This window comes from Typopeltis vanoorti, chromosome 23 (genome assembly GCF_054136105.1).
Source record: "Typopeltis vanoorti isolate ZY-2024b chromosome 23, IOZ_Tvanoo_1.0, whole genome shotgun sequence".
Lineage (NCBI taxonomy): Eukaryota > Metazoa > Arthropoda > Arachnida > Uropygi > Thelyphonidae > Typopeltis > Typopeltis vanoorti.
The window spans coordinates 59,762,730-59,786,261 of NC_143571.1; the positions used below are offsets into that span (position 1 = coordinate 59,762,730).

Consider the following 23,532-nt stretch of genomic DNA (forward strand, 5'->3'; position numbering starts at 1 on the left):
ATTCAGAACTGCTGAAGGTTAACTTCTAGTTCAGGAACTCTCTGCATGTAAAGAAATGCCCATCCTCCCTACATAAATACCAGAAGATACTTTAATAGTCACACATCACTCAACTCAATATCAATTTCCTTAAAACATTAACAGATGGAGCTATTTCTCCCAATGATACATGCTTGCTACAGAAAGCTATGCCATACTTTTCTAGACAATAGCTAAAAACCCTGTGAGATAGATAAAACACTATTTTCCCAACAATGTAACAATCGTAACAAACACATTCTCATCTTCCATGTCTGAAAAAATAGCTAAAGTGCTAAATAAATATAATCTTCACACCACCTTTAAACAACACACATTGAACCTACATCAGTTCTTTTAAGGACAAACTCCACCCTCCATACTGGAGTGGATGAAGTGCCTTATATGCCTGCAAATTAGCTAACCTATGGACACCAATTCACAGGATTAAAAAAATACAGTACTACATAAAAGCCATTACAAGTCTGAGAGACTATTTTTGGAGTTAGCAATGAAGCATTTCCCAAACCTCAACATATAAATGCATATGTTTAGCAAAAACTGGGAGAATATCAAGGCCACTTACAGCCTAATGGCCGCAAACTATTTTAAAGTAGTCTAGCCCAAGAGAACCATGAAAGAACATTAATTATTATAATTTTGAATTGTTTGCATTTATTTCATTGCATCTTATTGTTCTATGACAAAAAATGGCAGCAGCTTCATTAAGGTATATTTAGTGTATAACTTAATTAAGTCAATACCATAAATAGAGTTAATAAAACCCAAAATAAATCCTAAAAATTGTAAGGTAAAAACTTATTCTTAGCATTTGAAGTATCACAGAAGTTTTACTCACTGTTTCTGGGTTGGTTCCTAGTCTTATGAATAGCTCTGCAACTGGAATTTTATGTTCATCCTAAATAACAAAACAATAATGGAACAAACTGTTAATATTAATTCATTTTTGTTTTCTCTGTAATATTCTGAAGAAAGTACTACCATTAAATGTACAATTTTAATTAGCACTTATATACAACTAAAATGGTATAATCAGCTAAAGATGAATTTTATATCCCAGTTATTCGGAATAACTAACAGAACATACCTGATATTTTCAGAATTATGGATGGAGATAGTAGCTCACACAAAGAAAATGCCAGCCCCCCTTGTTTCCCTCAATGATTTAAACAGCAGAGGAAATATATCTCAGACATATGGAAATGCTTTGGGAAAAGAAAAAAAAAAAAGAAAAAAATATTTCTATTCAGGCCAGAGCAGTCATTACTAGTCTCATGTACCAAGATAAAGATATGCACAAATTAACATAGAGAAAAGATGCAAATAAGAAATGCTTTTTGACACGGTTACCGTTGATAGTGATATACTCATGTATCAGGACACAAGAGTATACAGGAGATATGAAATAAGAAGTGAGTGAGTGATCACTATTTAGTTTTGACCAGGATAAAAACTAATATCATACTGACAAGAAAAATATATAGTTTTAAAAATAATGAAACGATGAGCAGCTCTTAGAAGTGATCTGCAGACTCAAATATACAAATATTATTGGTGGGGGGGGGGGGGGGAATACTTGCAAAGAACAAACTTTGAAGAAAACATTATTTCAGAAGACATGAGGTAAAGTCGTCTGTAATGATAGAAAAATCAGAAGACAATCTTTGACAAGAAAGCATATTAAAACTTCTTTGTAAAAAAATCAGATGCCATTAGAGAAAAATGTAGGAAACTAAGTTATATGTAAAAGTAACCAAGAAAAGTCATGAGAAGGCTCCTAACTCTTTCAGCAGTAAAGCAATGTGTGTGTGTGTGTGTGTGTGTGTGTGTGTGTGTGTGTGTGTGTGTGTGTGTGTGTGTGTGTGTGTGTGTGTGTGTGTGTAATACATACACATTCAAAATTTAACGATAGTAAATTTACACTTACATTTGAGTTTTTGCAGAGAGATGCTGTAATGCATTGGAAACCTTCCCAATTTTTTTTTTATGTATTTATATGCCATAAAAGGGTAGAAGAAAGGTATTTTTAATTCACTGCTCAAAGGGTTAAGAAAATAAAATAAAATATCAGGAATGTACTGCAGACTACTGAAAATATTAGAAATGAAGGAAAGGGTACTTTTCGTTTCAGTTTTAAGTGAGGAGTTAGAACCAAAGGATATTGAATGTAAAATCAGGTTCAAGACTAAAATTCCCACTATTCCAACTGTTATTCATCATCTATATGAATCACATTATGAAGGAAAGTGGAATTAAACCTAATATCAAAATTGGAGATGTTGCAGCTAAGTAAAAAGAATCAAAGATGTTAAAGACAACAAAAACTGAATGAAATCATATTCTAGACGGCTAGAGTAATTTCTTTGAAAGACAAACATGATAAAACAGTGGTAGAAAATATTCAAGAGGAATGCAAGCCAGAATATATATATCAATACTTAAGGTAGAAAAAAACTATCAAAAGCCTGAGATGTGAAAAGGCAGCTAGGGTAGATATTTGACTTGGAAATGCTCAAATATGGATATAAAGAAATTTTACAGTAGCTGTGCTACATAATTCAAAAGACTATTTTTAATGATCAGGTCAAATTCAGGATGATCGGAGTAGAAATCTTATAATACCCACCTGTAAAACTGAATGCGAGAATTATAAACAAATATTCATATTCAGTGGTCCAGGTGAGATTTATGCAATCATACTTGAGAAGGGACTCAGAAAAATTAAAGAAGACAAACCTGAACAAGTTCAGGCTATATAGGACTTGTCATGATCAGATTTTCACTTTGAGGTTGAGAAAGTTTTATTATAGCATGGATCTTAACTTTTTGTAGATCTGAAAATGGCATAAAAAAAGAAAACGAGCTATTCAAAACAATATAATTATATGGTAAATGAGATATATTGAGAAATGTTTTCAGTTTTAAGTGAGAAATTAGAACCGAAGAAGGTACAGGAAAATGGTTTGATGTAAAATCAGGTGCAGGACTAAAATTCCCACTATTTCAACTGTTATTCATCATCTATATGAATCACATTATGAAGGAAAGGTATTAAACCTAATAACAAAATTGGAGATGTTGCAGTAGTTATACTCCTAAATAAATCTGAAGTATAACAGGAGTAACTGGAGCAACAAATTTAGCATGAAACTCATTAATAAAAAGACATTTAAATATGAAAAATATGAAGCATAAATTTATATACTGTACAATAAGAGAGATTAGTCAAAATGCTAAATTAGCTATATACAAAAGTTCAAACCAATTTTAACTTACAGATCTGAGATCTGGTTTAGAAATAAAATGGTTGATTAAAGACTAGAGAGCCCCCCCACACACACACCACATAGAAAGTTCTGAGACTAGAGAATTAAACAGATGGCATCAATGACAACTGAATTATATCACAAATGCAGAAACTCATCCTTGGTAAGGAAGTCAATGGAAGATGGTTGGAGATGTTTTATCATCTAATAATGGATGTTATCTAGTCCTAATACGCTGGCATGAGAAAATGAAAGTGTTCTTTTTGGTTCCTCAATAAGTGGTTGGTTGTATGGCTCTATCCCATTCGTAGAAAAGTTGCAACATCATTTCTCTTATTCTTTCAAGATCAAAAATTCAGGATAACAAACCTGTTGCTGAGATTCTAGCCAAGTTTCTTCTTAAACATCTACAACTAAACATCTACAAACTTAAACATCTTCAACAGCTACTTATCCATTACATGGATAAATAGTGTTCTATATCTATCTTGCATTTTTTGCATTTTACAGTTCCATGACCTTTTGAATGACATCTAACAAAACATGTTTTGGCCCAATAACATTTAAAAGCCATATGATTTGATGTGATAGGGTATCTCCAAAATATATCCCATTCTGTCTTGATTTTTTTTTTTTTTTTTGGCTACTTGGCACTCAGGGTTACTCAATGGCTTTGGACAGAGTGGAAATCTAAATGATTTTGGAAATGCAGCCAGATATTCAGCTGACTGCTTCAGCATTAAATTTTGCAAGATGAGAAAAAGTATTCCAATTTGCCTGGTCAATTTTCTCATGAGCATCCATGTAGTAGAACATGGTTCCTGTGAAGATGTAGTGCAAATTACAGAGAAATAACATGTAGGGAAGAGAACATATATTCTCTTTGACATCCCACATGAACAGTAGAAGAATGGCACTCATTAAGAGAGGTCATCACTGTCAATCAAGCACATGTATAATAGTATAACCTCATCCATTTCTCATGTCTATTAGTCATCAATAAGAATTACAAGCTGAGGCAGTTACAATATAAGATTACCAGTGTCACTGATTTAATTCAGAACAAAATAGCAAAAAAATAGGAACAGATTGTAATCTGAAATTCCACTGACAGGCAAATGGCTACTACTCCTAGCAGTGTTAAGTTGGACACTGAAAAGAATATCTTTACCCACTAGGATAGCAACTCATCCATCAATAGGTCCATGTGTGGTTTTGTCTTTACAAATAATAGTGAAATTTGTCAATTTGGGGTCATCACTGGATTTTAAATGTCTCCTGCAGACAAACAGATGAGTTTATGTTTCTGCAGAAGAATCTTGATATCCTCAATATTCTGGCAGAATCCATGACAATTTTACTATTCATTCTGCTTTGAGACATTAGATTTCTTAGAGGTTGAGGAGTTATCTTTATCTGTTTCTCAATCTGTTTGATTTAAAGCCAGCATCCAATGGATACTGGCCTTCTAAATCCCCAAATCAAATGACAAAAATTCAATTGAGAAAATCAATTTTCTTCCCCTGGAAAAGTTTTGATGTGTCTGAAATATATAAGGGTGGGTAGGGATTCAGTTCTTCGGTTTCATTTACATTCAATGGATACAGAATTATCCATTTTTTTTCTGTGCAAACATGTGGTAGTTTTTCTTTTAGTGATTGTCCCTGATAATTCTCTTGACAGGTGGGTTGCCATTCGCAGTGGGATCATAAGTTGTAGGAGTATAGCCATAATAACATTTTTCAATAAATGAAGATAATTTTTCACTAGCTCTTATTATGTTCTTACCAAATCCTTGCATTGATGTGTTTAATTCATTCAGGTGGCTAAATATATCTGCTAAGTAGACTAGTCGAAGTATTGCTTCTCTTTTTTCAAAAGCTTTAACTAAATCACAAACTGTATAATTTCCTCGTGCAATTCAAAAACCCTGCTTAGCATGCAGCCCTTGGAGAGCCACCGTACTTCAGTGTGATAAAGAAGCACAGTATGAACAGCACTGATTTCTTCGCACAAAGCACGAAAGATACAACGATTAAGCGCTCGTCCTCGGATATACTTCACTACATTTACTGCAGTAGTTAAGTGTTGTTTTAAATTCTCTGGCAAAGCTTTCGATGCAAGTGCATGATGGTGCAACATGCAATGCGTTATTGTAACTTGCGGTATTTCTGTCTTGATGTATGAAAAAAATCCAGAATTTTTGCCCAACATTGCAGGGACACCATCATTGCAAATTGAACCTATCACATTCATGGGTATTTGATGTTTCAAAAAAAGTTTTAATATGATTGAAAACATCAATTCCTTTTGTCATCAATTCCAGTGACTCACAAAATAAAAATTCTTCCAACATTTCTTTTTCCTTAATGTATCGCACAAATACCAACAACTGACTGCAATTATCAACATCAGTTGACTCGTCCAGTTGAATACTCACGTTTAGAGGACTGGCTTTGATATCTTCTACTCATCATCATCAACAACCATGGGTCCAATGCCTGTAGGTGTCTGCTGCCATCTTGATATGATTCTTCCATTGCATTCTGTTTTGTGCAAGATGACTCAATTTGTGTATAGAGTTTCTGCACCATTTGACTATGTCATTGTCCCATTCTCTGTTTGGTCTTCCTCTTTTGTTCTTTCCTTAAATCATTACAAACAGCAATGTTTTTAATTTTCTCTCATCACTCATTCTACATATATGGCCAAATAGACGTAGTTTCCTTCTGATAATTTTCTGGATCAGGTTTTCTTTTGGTTATATTCGTCTGAAGATTTCCTCATTGTTCACTTTCTGTATCCAGCTTATTCTCAAGATCTTCCTATAGCACTTCCTTTCAAATGCCAATATCCTCCTTTCAGATTCTCTCAGGAGTACCCAGGCCTCACATCCATACAGCATGTTGCTGAAGATACAGGTTTCTACAATGCGCAGTTTAGTTTGCATCTTTATAGCTCGGCTCTTCCATATTTTGTCCATGGCTTTTAAAATAGTTGTTACTCTGGCTATTCTAATTTTTATCTCTTTTTTGGGGTCCAAGTTATGCGTCATGTGGCATCCAAGATATGTGAAGTGTTCTATATTTTCCAGTTGAAATCTGTCTATCGTAACTCTGTTCAGTACCTCGTGTTGTCTGAATATCGTTGTTTTAGTTTTTTCAAAGTTGACATTTAGTCCATATCTTTTTACTTCTGTGTATAGTGTTTGCAATGTCTGCTCCAGCCTTGCTGCATCTTCTTCAATCAGGACGATGTCATTTGCAAAGCAGAGGTAGTTTATTCTCATGCCATTTATTGAAATGCCTCCACCTTCTTTAACTTTATCTAGTGTTCTTCCCAGATGTGTGATGAAGATGATTGGTGATATTGGGCCCCCTTGTCTTGTGCCTTGACTAGTGGCAAACCAATCTCCAGTCTCACCTGCTATTCTGATTTTTGCTTGTGCTTGGCTGTTTATATCTTTCAGCAGGCAGATCAATTTATTGTCCACACCATAGGATTCCAAGACAGCCCATGTTATATTTTGGTTAATATTATCAAATGCTTTTTGGAAGTCCATGAAACAGCAATATATCTTTTTTGTTCTTCCTTCGAGCCTTCTCTGCTATTAGTCTTAGTGCAAGTATTTGTTGCACTGTACTTCGATCTTGTTGAAATCCGGCTTGCTCATCCGGAAGATGTGCCTCCATATGCCCCTTCAGGTGTTCTGTTAGTATTTTCATCAGCACTTTGCCAAGATGACTCATTAATGCAATAGTTCTGTAATTGGTGCATTCTAAAGCACTGCCTTTCTTATGAAGAACAATCAAGACAGATTTTTTCCACTCTTCGGGAGCATACCCTGATCTCCATATTTCATTACATAGCCTATGTATTTCTTTTGTAACATTCTCCCCCATATTTTAGCATCTCGCCTATTATGTTGTCATTTCCAGGACTCTTGTTATTCTTGAGATGTTTTATAGCCTTATTCATCCCCCCCCCCCCCCTTCCAAGATGTCATTTTCAAAGATCTCTGCTGGTGGAGAGATTTCTTTTAGTTCTTTGATTACTTCTGTGGCAGTATCATTTAGTTGATTTTTATATAGTTCGCTGCAACATCTTGCCCATCTGTGTATGATTTCTGTCTTGTCCATCAATACTTTACCATTTTCATCTTTGATTGCTATTGATCTTGTTTGCCACTTCCTATTGACATTTCTTATAAGTTTGTAGACCTCTCTAGTTTTGTGTTCTCCATAGTACTGTTCAATGTCTTTGCACTGGTCCTCCAACCATTTGGCTTTATCAGATCTTGCTGCTATAACTCATCTGCTGCCTCTGAATCATCTCTTTTAAGTTTCAGTTCTTTTTTCTCTTGTACCAATTTTATGGTTTCCTGAGTTATCCATTTCTTGTTGATCTTTTCACTTTCAGGAATTACTTCCTCTACAGCTTTTTTTAGCACTGTAGTTAGTCATTCTGCTCCTGTATTTATATTTTGTTTTTCACTTGGGGTCTTAAGCTTAGTTTCCAATATGTTCTGATATGCTGTTCTTAGCCTGTCTTCATTTAGTTTTGAGATGTCTCTAGCTTTATGTAACTTTCCTTTGTACTTCTGTTTCAGTTTAAGTCTTATATTCACAATCACCAAGCTGTGGTCCGAATCAATATCAGCTCCTTGGAATGATCTGCAATATTGAACTGAGGTTCTCCATTTCTGGTCTATTAATATTAGGTCAATCATATTCCTGTGTTTGCCATCGAAGGAGCACCACGTCCATTTACGACAATCTTTTTGTTGGAATTTGGTATTGCAAATCATCAGGTTGTTATCCATGGCAAATTCCAGAAGCATCTCTCCACGTTCATTTCTTTCTCCATATCCAAATTTTCCCATAACCTTTTCCCACCCTGTGTTATTTTTGCCAATCTTTGCATTCCAGTCTCCTCCAATGATGAGTATATCCTGCTTTGGCACTTCATCAATTACTAGTTGTAGATTCCTGTAAAATCTCTCAATGTTTTCATCTGCACTCTCTGCAGTGGGCACATATATTTGAATGGTTGTGATATTAAATGGTTGGGCACTGAATCTTGCAACCATTATTCTTTCACTAACTGGTTTGTATCCTATCATTGCCTTACAGGCCTTGTTACTTAGCAGGAAACCTACACCCTGCTTCATGCTTACTTTCATTTCCTGACCAGAGAACTCTTCCACCATTTGATTCTCCTGACAATGTCCATCTCATTTCTGAAATAACCAATATACCACATCTGTATTTCTTCATTTCTATCTTCTTCTACTTGCAGTAAAATATCAACACTGAGATCTTGAATGCGCGAATCACATTGTTCGATAACGGAATCTGCTGAATTTTCCTTTGTGCTTCAGAACCAATACAATTTTTGCAATTTCAAGTGCACATAGTTTTACCAATTCCTCAGCTATTGTATGACCTTTTCTTTTCTTAGCACAGATATGTCACTTGATAAGAAGCTTCTAACAAGGGCTTTTGAACTGCCGCAACGTCAAATTTTGTGATAGTACCGTTGGTATCAAATTGTGCCTTCTTATACTTCAAGATGTTAAGAGTATGTCCTGCAGAATTAGCATGGTGGTGAATGCTCTAACAACTTTGACAGTTTAAGATTGGAGTTTGAAAATATTTTGCAGCATAAAATGCATTGTAGTCATTGCATACCATCTTTTTCTGTTGTACGAGTGAATCCATAAGCAACATAATTGTCTTTCCATTGCCATTTTATCGACATAACGAGGGTTACTACAATCAATAAAATAATAATTATGATTTTTCAAAATTTGCAGAAAACCTAAATATAATCAATTGATCGTATCCAGTATGGGCTTTAGTCACTGATTAATGTTGGTAAATTAAAGAAAATTAGTATTCGTTTCTGCGTCAAACCACCTCGTTACCGCTCGTACTCAGAGTATGCAAACACGTGCACATATCAACCAGTTTCTTATTGTACTGCATGTGCTGGTAAGTGCGATGCGTTGAGGCAAAAGGTAGAGAGGATAGGAGTGGGGGTCCCAAAAGTCGATGTAGCATTCACTAGTTTCTCGCAGGTGGTAGTTTCCATCGAAAATTTAGAAAATTTTCTCACACCCCTGGAAATGTTTTCTCGCACCCCCAGTGGTGCACACACCCAAGGTTAAGAACCACTGGTCTAACAGGACAGTTGAGATATCCCACTTTTATATGTTAGAGGTTTGGATGTGTCAAAAGTATGGATGATAATCCTGGTGAGATCCAGATCATTATCAATGGTTCTAAAAGGCCCTTAAGCATCCACAACCTAAGTATCCTTACATTTCATAACCATATTTCTAGGATAAAGTGGTTTAGCCCTATACCAATAGCATGCTTTGTATGTAAATTGCATATGTTCTCCTGACTGTAGAATGAAAACCCAAGTATTCAGGAGAAAAACCCTGCCAACTCTGTATTAGACCAAACAACTCATTTTTACTGAAAATTCCTGATAAAGGTTCTTTGCGTCCTACAAAGAATTTGAATCCAGGTCTTTCCAACCAAGCTACAGAGGCTCTACATCAGAACCAGATAACCATCCCTGTATATTAGGATGCACCTCATATCTCCTACTCCTTAATCTTTATTCTGAATATATCTCTTCACCTGAAACATAAGAGTTTCCAGTCAAGCATGACACCTCTAAAATAGATGCATTTTTATGAAGTATTAATGCAATTGGTAGCCTCATAATGCTCTAGCATTTACTGTTATTTTTCATTAAATGATAATGACAATTTGATCTCTGGCCTATTTTTACACCAGAGGTCAGGTATAACAGTTGACTAAATTAGCAACACTTCAACATTTTGTATGAATTGTAATGTAGCTTCTCTCTCTCTCTCTCTGTGTGTGTGTGTGTGTGTGTGTGTGTGTGTGTGTGTGTGTGTGTGTGTGTGTGTGTGTGTGTGTGTGTGTGTGTGTGTGTGTGTGTGTGTGTGTGTGCGCGCGCGCGCGCACACACGCCAGGATCAGAATATGAAGGTTGAAACACCAGGAAATTCAAGTTAAGGTTGTAGTAGTAATCTCTATAATCTTGCCATAACGAACACAGCTTAGACTTAGTTCTGCCATTTTCCTCCTGGTTCTTCACTCTAAGTAAGCATAAACCTCACAGGAGGATTCTGAACCCACAGTCTGATGGCTGGAAAGCCATCTTGACCAATGAGGGTGGCCATGTGATAACTAAAGGTTAATTCACACAGATATCGGAAGCAAACCAATTCTTCCAAGTTATGGAAATTAAATTTCTATATATGATTGGGATTTGGGATCACCTGTCTTTTTAAGCCTCAGCAGAGCACACGATTTCATTAGAATAATTTACCTATGCCAGTACATCTAATTCAGACAAATGTTTAATACCAATCCAGTTTTAAAATACAGACAGCAATAAGATTTAAAGCAAGCAGAATAAACACTGCAGTCACTTTAAAATGAATTTACCATAGAAACTTCCTGCTTGAGTTCATCCAAATCTGGCTTTCCTTTCTTACCCTTCCCAGCTGGCCGCTTTCGCCACGACTTAGGCTTCCCATCTGGAGTTCTTCCATCATCAGGAATACTTGGTGTAACAGCTACACGGTAGCTGTCAGACCGAGCAAGCTACAAAGAAAAGTATTACAAATTAAACATAATATAAATGGATAACATTTCTGAGAATAATCAAAATGATATTTGTTTTCTGCAAATGAGATGTAAAATAATGAAAAGACTAAAGACTAATACCTGTGTTGGTATCTAAGTTCCTAAATTAAAACAATCTAAAGATAACTGAATAAGTAGTATAGGGGAGAACAAACTAAGTAGGATCATTCATTATTATAAAATTTTCCCAAGGACTTAGGGTGTTCTCCCTCCACTTCCATCATTGGCTATTAGCAAATCCACTAGTGGATGAGGGCTGGTACAAGATGACTTCAACACTGTCAATGGCTATTCTTCCCCATGCCACTCATTCTTGATGGATGTATGATTTCATCAATCTATTATGAATTTAGTGAGCATTGTGGTTATTTTTCCTCTCATAGAATCCAATCTAGTTATTCTTTTGTCCATTGTTGCTCTTCTTTGAAGAATGTGGGTCCAGATGTTTTACTCTTTATGTAATTATTATTATACAGGTTTTACATGTATTATTATACATGTAATTATTATTGTAATTATTATTATTATTATTATTATATGATCACTATTTAGTCTTGAGCAGGATAAAATTGAATTTCATATTGAAAAGAACATGTAAGAAAGTTTTAAAGCGAATAAAAGTTGAGCAGCTCTCAGATGTGAACTGTAGGCTAAAATACACAAAGATTATTGAAGAAAAATGAAAGAGTTTGAGAACAGGAATCAAACCTTGGAGATTCGGTGGCAAACTCTGAAGAAAACATTGATTGATTCTGCCAGAGAGGCATGTGGTGAGGTTATCTGTAAGGATAAAAAAATCAGAACTCCCTGGTGGATACAGGAAGTTAAAGAGGCAGTGAAGGAAAAGAAGAAAGCATACCAAAAGTTCCTGTCAAATAAGTCAGCTTGTGCTCTTAGAGAATATAGAGACAAATGCAAGAATGCTAAACACTGTGTAAAACTAGCTAAACAAAAGTCATGGGAGGACTTTGGCAAGAACATAGAAAATAAATATCAAGAAGGTGGCAAAATATTCTGGAGGTTGTTGAAGAAGCTTAAGAATGGAGGAAAGAGTGCTGTAAAAGGAATTAGAGATGATAAAGGTGACATGAAAACGGGAGAAAAAGATATCCTTGAAGTATGGAGTAATTACTTTGAAAAACTGCTAAATGAAACAAGCAGTGATGACAGCACAGTGGTAAAAAACACTGACCAGGCATGCAGTCAGGAATACATATCCATACTAGAAGTAGAAAAAGCCATCAAAGGCTTGAAATGTGGAAAGGCAGCAGGAGTAGATGATATTCGACCAGAAATGCTGAAGTATGGTGGTATAAGAGTCTTACAGTGGCTGCACTGCATAGTTCAGAAAGCCTGGACAGAGGGATGAATTCCCGATGATTGGAGTAGTGCTCTCATAGTACCCATATATAAAAAGGGAAATAAAACTGAATGTGAGAATTACAGAGTTATTTCCCTACTGAGTGTTCCTGGCAAGATCTATGCAAGTATACTTGAGAAACGGTTGAGAAGAATTGTGGAAGAAAAGCTTGGTGAAGAACAAATTGGATTCAGGCCAAATAGAGGCTGTCAGGATCAGATCTTCACTTTACGACAAATAGTCGAGAAAGCATGGTAATATAACAAAGATCTGTATTTAAGTTTTGTCGATCTGGAAAAGGCATATGACAAGGTGCCAAGAGAGAAGCTATTCAATACGCTGCAGTTATATGGTGTTAATGGGGCATTATATCAAGCAATACTTAGTCTTTATTTGAGTTGTAAGTCAGCAGTTAGAATTGAAGGAAGTACAGGAAGATGGTTTAATGTTAAATCTGGTGTGAGACAAGGATGTACATTATCCCCTCTGTTATTCATTATCTATATGGATCACATTATGAAGGAAAGTGGTATTAAACATGATATCAAAATTGGAGATGTTAATGTCAGCTCTTTGCTTTATGCAGATGATCTTATACTTCTAAATAAATCTGCTACAAGTCTGCAAGATTCTCTGACTAAATTGAATAGCTGTTTTAATAGATATGGTATGAAGGTCAGCAATAAAAAGACAAAGACAATGAAAATAGGCAGAATCATTGAAAATATCAACTGTGTTGTGAATGGAGAACCTGTGGAACAAATAAAACATTTCAGCTATTTAGGCACAATTTTTACTGAAGATGGTAAATTAAATATAGAAATAGACAACAGAATCAGCAAAGCTGGTATGGTGGGAAGTCAATTGAATAAATTCATATGGAATAAGAGAGAAATTAATCGGAACACTAAATTAGCTGTGTACAAGACAGTGTTCAAACCAGTTTTAACTTATGGATCTGAGAGCTGGGTCAGAAGTAAAACACTTGACCAAAGACTAGAGACCACAGATGTGAGAGTCCTGAGAAAGATTATAGGCATGAACAGATGGCATCAATGGCAATATCATATTAAAAATGAGGACATTAGGAAAGAACTTGACATTGTCAGCATCCAGGAATGCATTAGCAGAGCTAATCTTAGGTGGTATGGTCACTTAAACAGAATGGGCGAGGAAAGATTAGCAAAACAAGTGTTCTCTGCCAGGTTGGCAGCAAAACGACCCAGAGGAAGACCAAGATATAGGTGGATTGATACGGTACAAAATGCTTTAGACGATAGAAATATAAGATCTGATAATGTTGGAGTCTTGACAAGTAACAGACTGATTTGGAGGAAAATTGTAGATAGGAAATTAATAATGATGTAATTTTTTTCATGTAGTACTATCATATCCTGTACACCCCTTGAGGGTACATGGCAGGAATTTGATGATGATGAGGTATCTGCATAAAGTCAGAAGACTCCGTGGAAAATCAATTATTCACACAATACCTATATACCTCTTCTTAAACTCATTCACTGATGAAGCACTCACAATCACCTGTGACAACCCATTCCATCCATTTATCACCCTCCAAGCAAAAAATTTAGTCCTTAACACCCTTGCTAACCACACTCTTGCACAACTTCCGCTAGTGACCCCTTGTTCTCTGCCTTCTTGTCATGTATTGAAAAAGTCTTCAGTGTCAATCCCGTAAAAATTCCTTTAATAATTTAAATGTTTCTATCATGTCTCCTCTTTTTTGCCTATCCGCTAATTTTTGAACATTGTCAAATTATTATCATATTGAGCATTCCACAGACCTGCCACAATCTTCATCACTAGTCTCTGGATCCTCTCCAGAAATTCATCCCCATGGAATTCGGGGTTACAGATCTGTGCACAGTAGTCTGGATGTTGCTTTATGATAGGGAAACAATAATCTCGCTATCCCTGCTTGTTAGGGTGTTCTTTAACAACCACATAATCTGATATGCCTTTTGATTACTTTTGCAACATGCCCTCTAAACCAACTCCCTATCCATAATCACACCCAAGTCCCTGACCTCAATTTTCTGCAGTTCAGTTCCATCAATATAATACACAGCTTCCGATCTCCTCCCTAAACTGGCAGCCATGTACCTTTGCCCACACTGCTTGTCTGTTTAAGTCTTCCTGCATTACATTCATTTACCATTGCTCCTCCCAGTTTAACATCATCAGCAAACAACTGAATATTTCTTGCCAAATCATTTCCTATATCACTGATATAGGAACACAGCATGAGAAAAGTTGATGCTCCAAGAGGAAGCGAATGCATGTGTAGACAAGAAGGGAAAGAAAGGGACCTGAGATGTAAGGGAAATGGAAACAGTTGAATTTGAAGAAGTTTCTGGGATAAGTATGGAGAAAAAGAAATAGCTCGAGGAAAGTATGGAAAAGTCACATCTAATAAATGGTATCAGTGAAACTAATTATAGATCCAAGGAGTTATGTTTATATACGAATGCTAGAAGTATCAGAAACAAGGGAAATAAAACGGTTGCATTGATTGAGTTTGTTCATCCAAAAATTGTTGAAATAAGTGAGACATGGTTGGATGAGGATGACATCCTGACAAGAATAGAGATGTATGGGTACAATGTATTTCATGAAGATACAAAGGATAAAAAGGAAGGTGGAGTGCTATTATGATAGAAAAATAGTATGTCCATACAAGGTAGAGATGCAAAGGGGGGAAATAGTGGTAATGGTTTTGAGGCAGTATGGTGTGAGATAGAGGTGAACAGAATGAAATACTTTGTTGAATGTTGCTATAGACCTGGTAATGTGGAGGGTAGTGACCAGGAAATGTATAAGCAAATTAGCCAAGCAAATAAGAAAAGGACGATCACTATGAGTGATTTTCATTATGGCAATATAGACTGGGATGATAATGATGATAACAACTGGAAGTAAAGAAAATGAGTTTCTAGTTTTCCAAGGACAACTATCCCAAGGCAGAATGAAACAGAGGACACATGAGGATTGAAGGTCTTGGATTTGATCACCTCAGAGGATGTCATAAATGAGGTGTCAAATCACCCTCCAGTGGTGAGTGACCATAAAGTGATTACCTGGGTGGTTGCCAGCAGTGTGAGGGTTTCAGTGACGAAAGGGTATATGTGAAACTATAAGGCTGGTGATTATGAGAAGCTCAAGAGACAACTTGCAGGTGTAGCATGGAATGAAGAGTTGGACAGAATGGAGATCGATGCTGCGTGGGTGATATTCAGTAACTACCTAGTAGAAGCAATGCCTAAATGTACTGTTAAGGCCAGAAGCTTAAATAAGGTAGACAGGAAATGGATGAATGAAAAGATTAAGCATGCAATACACAGAAAAAAAGGCATTATGAAGGCAACATAAGAAGACTGGTAATCAATTCCATGAGGAATGCAAAGAACAGGCAAGGAAGGTGACTTGGTTGGTTGGTAAGAGTAACAAAAGTTCAGTATGAGCAGCACTTAGCAAATGAAGGGAAAAAGAGAAAAAAAAAAAAAAAAAAAGAAAATAAGATCCCAAGGAGTTTTCTCTCAATAGGTAGTCAGCAAAAATAACAATGATGATAGGATGGCATTGATAGGAGAAAATGGTATAAGGACAACTGCTGCAGAGGATACAGTCGAGATATGTAATGAGCAGTTCATAAAGGTCTTTCATCCTTGTGAGTGTGACATCATGGAGAGTTTAAGAGCAGTGGATGAGAGAGACTGACTATGAGTGAGAAAGAGGTATATAAGGAATTAAGCAAACTTGATATTAATAAGGCCATGGGACTTGATATATCACAGCATATTTTGAAGGAATGTGCCAGAGAGTTGACACGTGCCTTGACATACTTCTTTAACATGAGTTTGACATCAGATCAAGTTCCAAAGGAGTAGAAGGGGGGCAAGATTGTATCACTTCAATAAAGGAGGAGACAAAAATCAAGTTATAGGCCTATCTGTGTGTCAGGTGTAGTTAAAAGTGTTGGAAAGGCTGGTAAGAATCAGGGTCCAGAATTGGGTTGACAACAATGGTATTATCTCTGATGGACAGCACAGATTTGCTAAAGGGAGATCATGTTTTAGTAATGTACTTACTTGTTACGATAAGGTGACAGCAACATTGGAAGTGGGAGAGCAGTATACTCAGACTTTGCAAAGGTTTTTGATAAATTACTGCATGATAAACTGATAGTCAAACTAGAAAGGATGGAGTTGGATATTAGGTTAGTATACTGGATTGGAGATTGGCTCTCTGATAGATATCAACAAGTTGTGTAAGGGGGAGCAATATCACAGAGGGGGGCACTGAGATATATCACTAATGGTGTATCTCAGGGGTCTGTTGTAGGGCCACTGCTGTTTAACCTGTATGTTAATAATACTGGGGAAGATTTGGGTGGGAATATTCAGTTGTTTGAAGATGATGCAAAGTTGGAACGAACTATGAAGAGTAGAACAGATGTTCCAGCCTTACAAGACTTGAATAGATTGAGTGACTGGGCATGGGAATATGGATGGCAGTTCAATGTTGCAAAATGTAAGATTTAATAATTTGAGAAACAAAGATGGGGATGTAGAATTTATGCTTGGTGGGGATATATTGTTAGGAAGTGGAAGAAATAAGAGATCTTGGGATCTGAAATTTTGAGGACATCTTGCCAAAACAGTGAGGACATCACAACATATTCTGTAATGATGGCAAGAACACTAACTTGTAGAAATAAGGAGGTTCTAGTTTCATTGTATGAGGCTATGATTAGGCCACATATGGACTAGTGTGCACAGATTTGGTCAACTGGTTCAAGAAGATGAAGAGATTTTGAAGAAGTAATCTGGGTAGTCTGAGTCAAGGAAGGGCAGACAATTATTTTCTTTATCAATTTAAATAAATATGGCTACAACATTCTCCAAATTTAAATAAACATGGCTTCCTCACTGTATCAAAAATCTGGGAGACTTATCTAGAGAGCTTCAGCAGAATGAGCAAGATCCCATCTCTGTATGCATTTGTTGTTATGTGCATCCAGTCGTTTTCAACTTGGTGATGTTATGAACAAAGGCTCTCCATCCTACTCGGCCTCTTATCCTTTCTTTCAACAATTGTAAGTTCAGATGATAAATTCTTTTATGTTGTCCATCCAACTCATTTGTGGTCTTCCTCTTCTTTTCATTCCCTCAATCTTCCCCAACATAACTGCCTTTTACAATGATTCATCAGCTCGCATAATATTTCCAAATTACATCAACTTCTGCATAGCGATCATCGCCTCCAAGAAGCATTTGGTCTTTTTTTTATATTCTCTAAAACCTTATTGGTTATTCTTGCAGTCCACGAGATTCTTAATAGTGTCCTCCACATCCATAATTGAAATGAATCAATTCGCTTTCTATCTTTGTTCTTAATAATCCAGCTTTCACAATTGTAACTTTCATGGCCTTAATCACACCTCTATCTTTCTTTATTTTTGCTAGGTTTAACATCATTTTTTTTCCCATGACTATCCTTCTTTTAATTTCGACTTCCCATTTACTATCATTTCTGACTCTGGACTCTAGTAAATCATAACTTTCAATGATTTCTATTTTATCTCCCTCAATTATAAATTCATTTACATTGCCAGAAGCCATCACTTTTGTTTTGCTGATGTTTCAATTAAGCCTACCTTTGTTACTTTCCATCTTAACCAATACAATCAGCCACTCCAGATCTTCTTTAGATTTTTTAGATAAATTTTAAATTATTTATTTTCCTACCACCAATCTTAATTCCAGTGAGATCTTTGTCTAAATCAGCCATTCTCATAACACATTCACTATAAATATTACAGAGGTAGGACAACAGTATACAACCCTACTGTGCCCCCTTTTCCACTCAAAAACTATTTCTCCAAAGACTGTTTTTAATGAAGCTTCTTGGTTCACACAGCTCTCTCATCAAGAGAATTAGATGTTCAGATTCCCATTGATCTCATCACAATCTACTGTCTGTTGTGATCCATATAATCAAAAGCTTTCTTATAATCATTAAAACAAATCAATACTTCCTTCTGAAATTCTCTTGTTCTTTCCATAATCCATCTCATGTTTACTATTTAGTCTTTAGTTCCTTTACCTCTCCTAAAGCCTGCCTGCTCTTGCAGTATTTCTCTATTCACATATGGCTCCAACCTTTGTTGGATCACTTTCAGCATAACTTTACTTGCATGTGAAATTAAAGTGATGGTTCTATAATTATTACAATCTCTGGCACTGATTTTTTTTTGGGACTGGAATGAAATACTGATGTTTTCCAATCTCTAGGCCAGTATATTTTCTTCCAAACCTGTTAACAAATTTCAGTCAGGGAAGCTAATTATGAAGGAAGGAATGCTGAGAATGTGAGTGTAAGAGCAACAATGTTATATAACTGTGTTAATGACGGGAACAGACCTAGTCATGGAAATGTTGACAAGGAGAGAATGATTTCGACTATGTTTGTCTGGTTCGGACCCATCAAATGTGTGCAAGGATGTCTACGTGTATAAGGCACTACAGAAGAATAGAGATCTGCAAGTTATCCATCTGTGTCAAGCAGACTGCAGACAAGAGTATACAAAAGAACTTAAACATAGAATACTGTCTAGACATGAGTGCTAGGAGTATCAGAAACAAAAAGTATAGAGTTTGTAGCCTTAGTCAATATATTGCGACCTCAGATTGCAGGTATTAGTGAGATCTGGTTATCAGAATCAGACCTACTAACTGGTATGGAGTGTCATGGGCACAGTATTTTTAGGAAGGATAGAGAGGATAGGAATCTGCTAATGATATTGGATGACTTGAATCCAGTTAGAGTTGAGAATAATGATTGTAGTACTACTACTAACAATATTTCATGCTGCAATGAGTCTGAAGCCATCTGGTGTGAGGTGGAATCTAACAAGATCAATTACATAGTCGGGCATTGTTACAGACCTGGTGGAGTGATGAAGAAATGCATCATCAAATAAAAAAGATAAGCACGAAAAGAGTAATCATAATGGAAGACTTTAATTATCCAAATATTGATTGTGTAGCAGTAGAATCACATGAGAAGAATGAAAATGCATTTATTACGCTGTTGTGGGACAACTTCCACAAGCAGCATGTGACAGAAGGAACTCTAGGTCAAAGAGTATTAGATTTGATTATAGTGTCAGAGGGTATTTCAGTTAAAGATGTAACTATTCTGCCTCCAGTTGGTGATAGTGATCATACGGTACTCACTTGGGAAGTGACTAAGTTTATGAATGTTCCATTCAGAAAAGGTTACACGCTGAACTACAAAGCAGAAAATTATGACCAACTGAGGAGTATACTGAGTTCAGTGGAATGGGATTGGTTGCTTGATGGGAAGCATTTAAACAATACTTAAATGATGTGATATCACAATGTGACAGAATTTATTCTTCAAACGCCTGTGTCCCAGGAGTTTGAAGAATAAATAGGGTAGGAGTCAAATGGATTGTAATCTTATTAAGCAAGAGATTCATAAGAAAAGGATGATGTGGAAGGAATACCATGTGCATAAGGATGATGTCCATTATGAAAATTATAAGCAGCAGGCTAGAATAGGCATGAATGCTGTATGAAAAGTAAAGTCTGAGTATAAAAAGAAACTGGCTCTGCATGTGCTAAAGACAACCCACAAGAATTCTATCGATATGCTGCAAGTAAAAGAAAGAATGAATATGAAAGAATAACTTCTAAACGAAGATGACCTGAGGATTACAGATGCAGAAAAGGTTGGCCAACTAATGAGTGCCCATTTTGTTAAAAGCTATCAACCTGGTGTATGCAACATTGAGCTCACTGCTACCTCTTCACTGGATGAAAAAACTCAGGTGTATGAGGACGAGGTATTAGAGCTGTTGCACAAACTGATTATATAAGAATTCAGCAACAGGGACTGATGGGATATCAGCATGTGTGCTAAAAGAGTGTTCAGCTGAATTGGCTATTCCTTTGACCAGGCTGTTTAATATGAGTCTCAGAACAGGGAAGATTTCACAGGAATGGAAAGAATTTATTGTAATTTCATTGCACAAGGGTGGTGCAAAGACTGATGCATCCAATTATCAATCAATTAGTATCTCAAGAGTGGAGGTGACGATTTTGGAAAAATTGGATTTGCATTCAGAAATGGGTTGACAGTGAATCTGTACTTTGCAATGAGCAAGATGGGTTTACTATAGGAAAGTCATGTTTTAGCAACTTGCTCACATTCTATAACAATGTTATCATTGAACTAGACAGGTGGAATGGATACACCATGATACTTTTGGATTTTGCTAAGGCTTTTGACAGAATACAGCATGGAATTGCACGACCACACTTCATAGATGGCTTTGTGCCAAGAATAATCAATTCATGCTAAAGGGGAGAGAGAAATAAAGGATGCATGAATTGGCCACCAACACACGAAGTCATGTGCTTTATATATAAATTTTCCAACTGTTGTACAAGCAAAATAATTACCACTTTAAGAACTAGAATGTTCATAAAAGAAAAGCTAATTTTCCGACATACAATAATAAACACTCATCCCACGCCGAGTGTTTATTATTCAATGATCACCATAATATCGGAATGGATTCTCCTTCTGACATGTACAGAAGTGTCAAAGTGTCTCGCATCTGTGGGCGTACAGTAGACTGTTGCATAAATTGGAGAATATGAGTTTGGGTTATAGAATATTAGCGTAGATAACAGGATGGATATCAAAAAGTGGTATAAGGGGGATGCGAGTCTGCAGATTTAAGATAACCAGTGGTGTACCACAAAGATCAGTGCTTGGTCCACTGTTATTCAATCTGTACATTAATGATATTGGGAAGGATTTGACAAACGACCTACAGCTACTTGATGATGATGAAAAGATAGGTAGGATAATCAGGAATGCTGTTGATATGCAGTATTTGCAGAATGATTTGAATAGACTGGAACTGTGGGCATGGGAAAATGGATATCAGTTCAATGTCAGTAAATGAAAAGTTTCACTTCGGCATGATTAGATATCCAATGTCATATTAAATTGGTGGGATTGTGCTAGAAGAAAGTGATGAGGCAAGGTTCTTGGAGTGTTAGTAGATAGGAAGTTGAAGTTTATAGATTGTAAAGAAGCAAAGATTGTAAATACACTCAAAAGATAACGGTTTAATTTTGCCTCTTCACAAGGCTTTGATAAGACCTCACTTGGACTATTGTGTGCATGTCTGGTCTCTGTTGTGATTCTGATATACTGGAGAGAATGCTAAGGAGAGTGTTAAAATTGATATCAGGATAATTGAATACTAATTATGAAGACAAATTAAGAATTTGTAGACTGCAGACACTAGCAAACCAAAGAAAGAGAGGTGATATGATTGAGATTACAAACTTCTGAAAGGGTCAATACAGGATTTCAGTTAATGGAATGTTTCAATCCTTGGAAGCTGAGAATGAATGCTACTAAGAAAGGGGTAAGGGCTAGAGTTTTCTCTCATAGGATGGTGCATGATTGGAATGGATTGCCACTGGATGTTGTGAATGCAAGCAGTGTGAATGAATTCAAGAATAAGTATGATAGCTGGTGAGTGTAGTATGTGGCCTCCCTCGATAAGTACCTGACTCCCTGGAGGTCTCTCTTAATAATAATAATTTACTTCAAATTTGGATTCTGCTATAGAATAGGAAGTCAAAGTCTAAGTGTATGGATTGTGGTACTGTATGTAAATAGAGAGTGGAGTGGTGTAACTAGTGGGCTAGAGTGAGTACCCTCCTGTGATGAGTCCTTGAAGGTATCATGTAATAGTATTTTAAGATTATTTATAACTAACAGGACACTGTTCTAAATACAGAAGCACATGAAAAAGCATGCATGACCATATGATCTCAGTCCTGATTTTTCAAAGTCCACATAGCATGAAGAATACAACGAGCATGCTAAGAAGGTGACTCAGTTGGCGAAGACAGCAAAAGTGCAGTATGAGAAGAAATTAGCCAATTAAGTTAAGAAAATTCCTAGTGAGTTCTTTCAATATGCAGTAAGTAGAAGGAAAAATACTATGGATGGATGATGCTAGTTGATGATACTGGCAGATTGGTAACAAATGCAAAGAATATACTTGAAGTATTCAATGATCAGTTTATCAGTGTATTATTTCATCCTCATGGAAGTGTAGAGGGTATGGCAGAGAAGGGACTGATTGCGAATGAACAGAAAGTATATGAGGAATTAAGTAAACATGAATGTTAATAAGGCAATAGGATTTAACAGTATATCAACATGTGTCTTGAGAGAATGCCCTATGGAAATTAACACCTTGACTGCCGTATGTCATTATTCCTTAGTGAAACAGCTATGTCTCACAGCAACTCTTTTTAATGCATGGGCTGTATATAAGCATGGCCTGGAGCACTAGAAACCGAGCTTAGCCCATCAAAATATTTGAAATTTTTCATGCATCAAAATAAGAAAAAATATATTTTTTTTTTTACTATTTTTTCGCAAGTGTTTCAATAAAACAAAGGAGATAAATTGAAGTATTTATTTCAAAAAGGCAAGAAATGAAAGCTATTTTGATTTCAGCTTGAAGACAATAAATGAAATGTTATTTTTATTATTTTTAGTCAATAAATGAAAAAAAAAAAAAGCTAAAGGGGCAATCATGGGCTTCGCAAAAGCATGTCACACAGTAATCTTTTTCACATTGGTCACATTTCCACAGGAAGTCTATGCTTTCTTAGATACAACATTTCTGCCACTTTCTGTTGATATTTTGTTATAGCAAACCACATCTTTGCCTATTGGATGTACCTATATCTGCCAACATATGTTTATTCATCTTCTGGGATTGACGTTCTTGATTATTTTTAGACAGACCTAACAAATATTCAGCAACTTGCTCTCTAAAAGCAGTTATTGATACGTTTCTACCAGTCACACCTTTATAGAGGAAACAAAAGTTTATGACAGATGACCCTAGAAGCATGTTGATTGCAATTTTTCTATACCATTTGATACTCTTTCTCAAACTTATTGAGTAAGATTTGGTCTGGTCAGATAAATCTATTAAAATCTTAGATTTGTTATAATCTATGATGGCATCAGGCTTATTTACTTCAGAATTTCGACCAGAGCTGACCGTCATGCTTTGTAGAAA

General features: G+C 36.1%; 1 protein-coding gene across 1 annotated transcript in view; it reads right to left on the reverse strand.

Annotated features, from left to right (window-relative positions):
- LOC150093890 (sodium/potassium-transporting ATPase subunit alpha-like) overlaps window positions 1-23,532 on the reverse strand; it is a 315,026-nt gene that overhangs the window by 261,041 nt on the left and 30,453 nt on the right. Inside the window, exons 2-3 of the mRNA XM_090412547.1 lie at window positions 10,796-10,954; window positions 878-937 (exon numbers count right to left, since the gene is read on the reverse strand). Of these exons, the coding sequence (XP_090268673.1) occupies window positions 878-937; window positions 10,796-10,954 (219 nt within the window). The remainder of the gene's footprint in view (window positions 1-877; window positions 938-10,795; window positions 10,955-23,532) is intronic.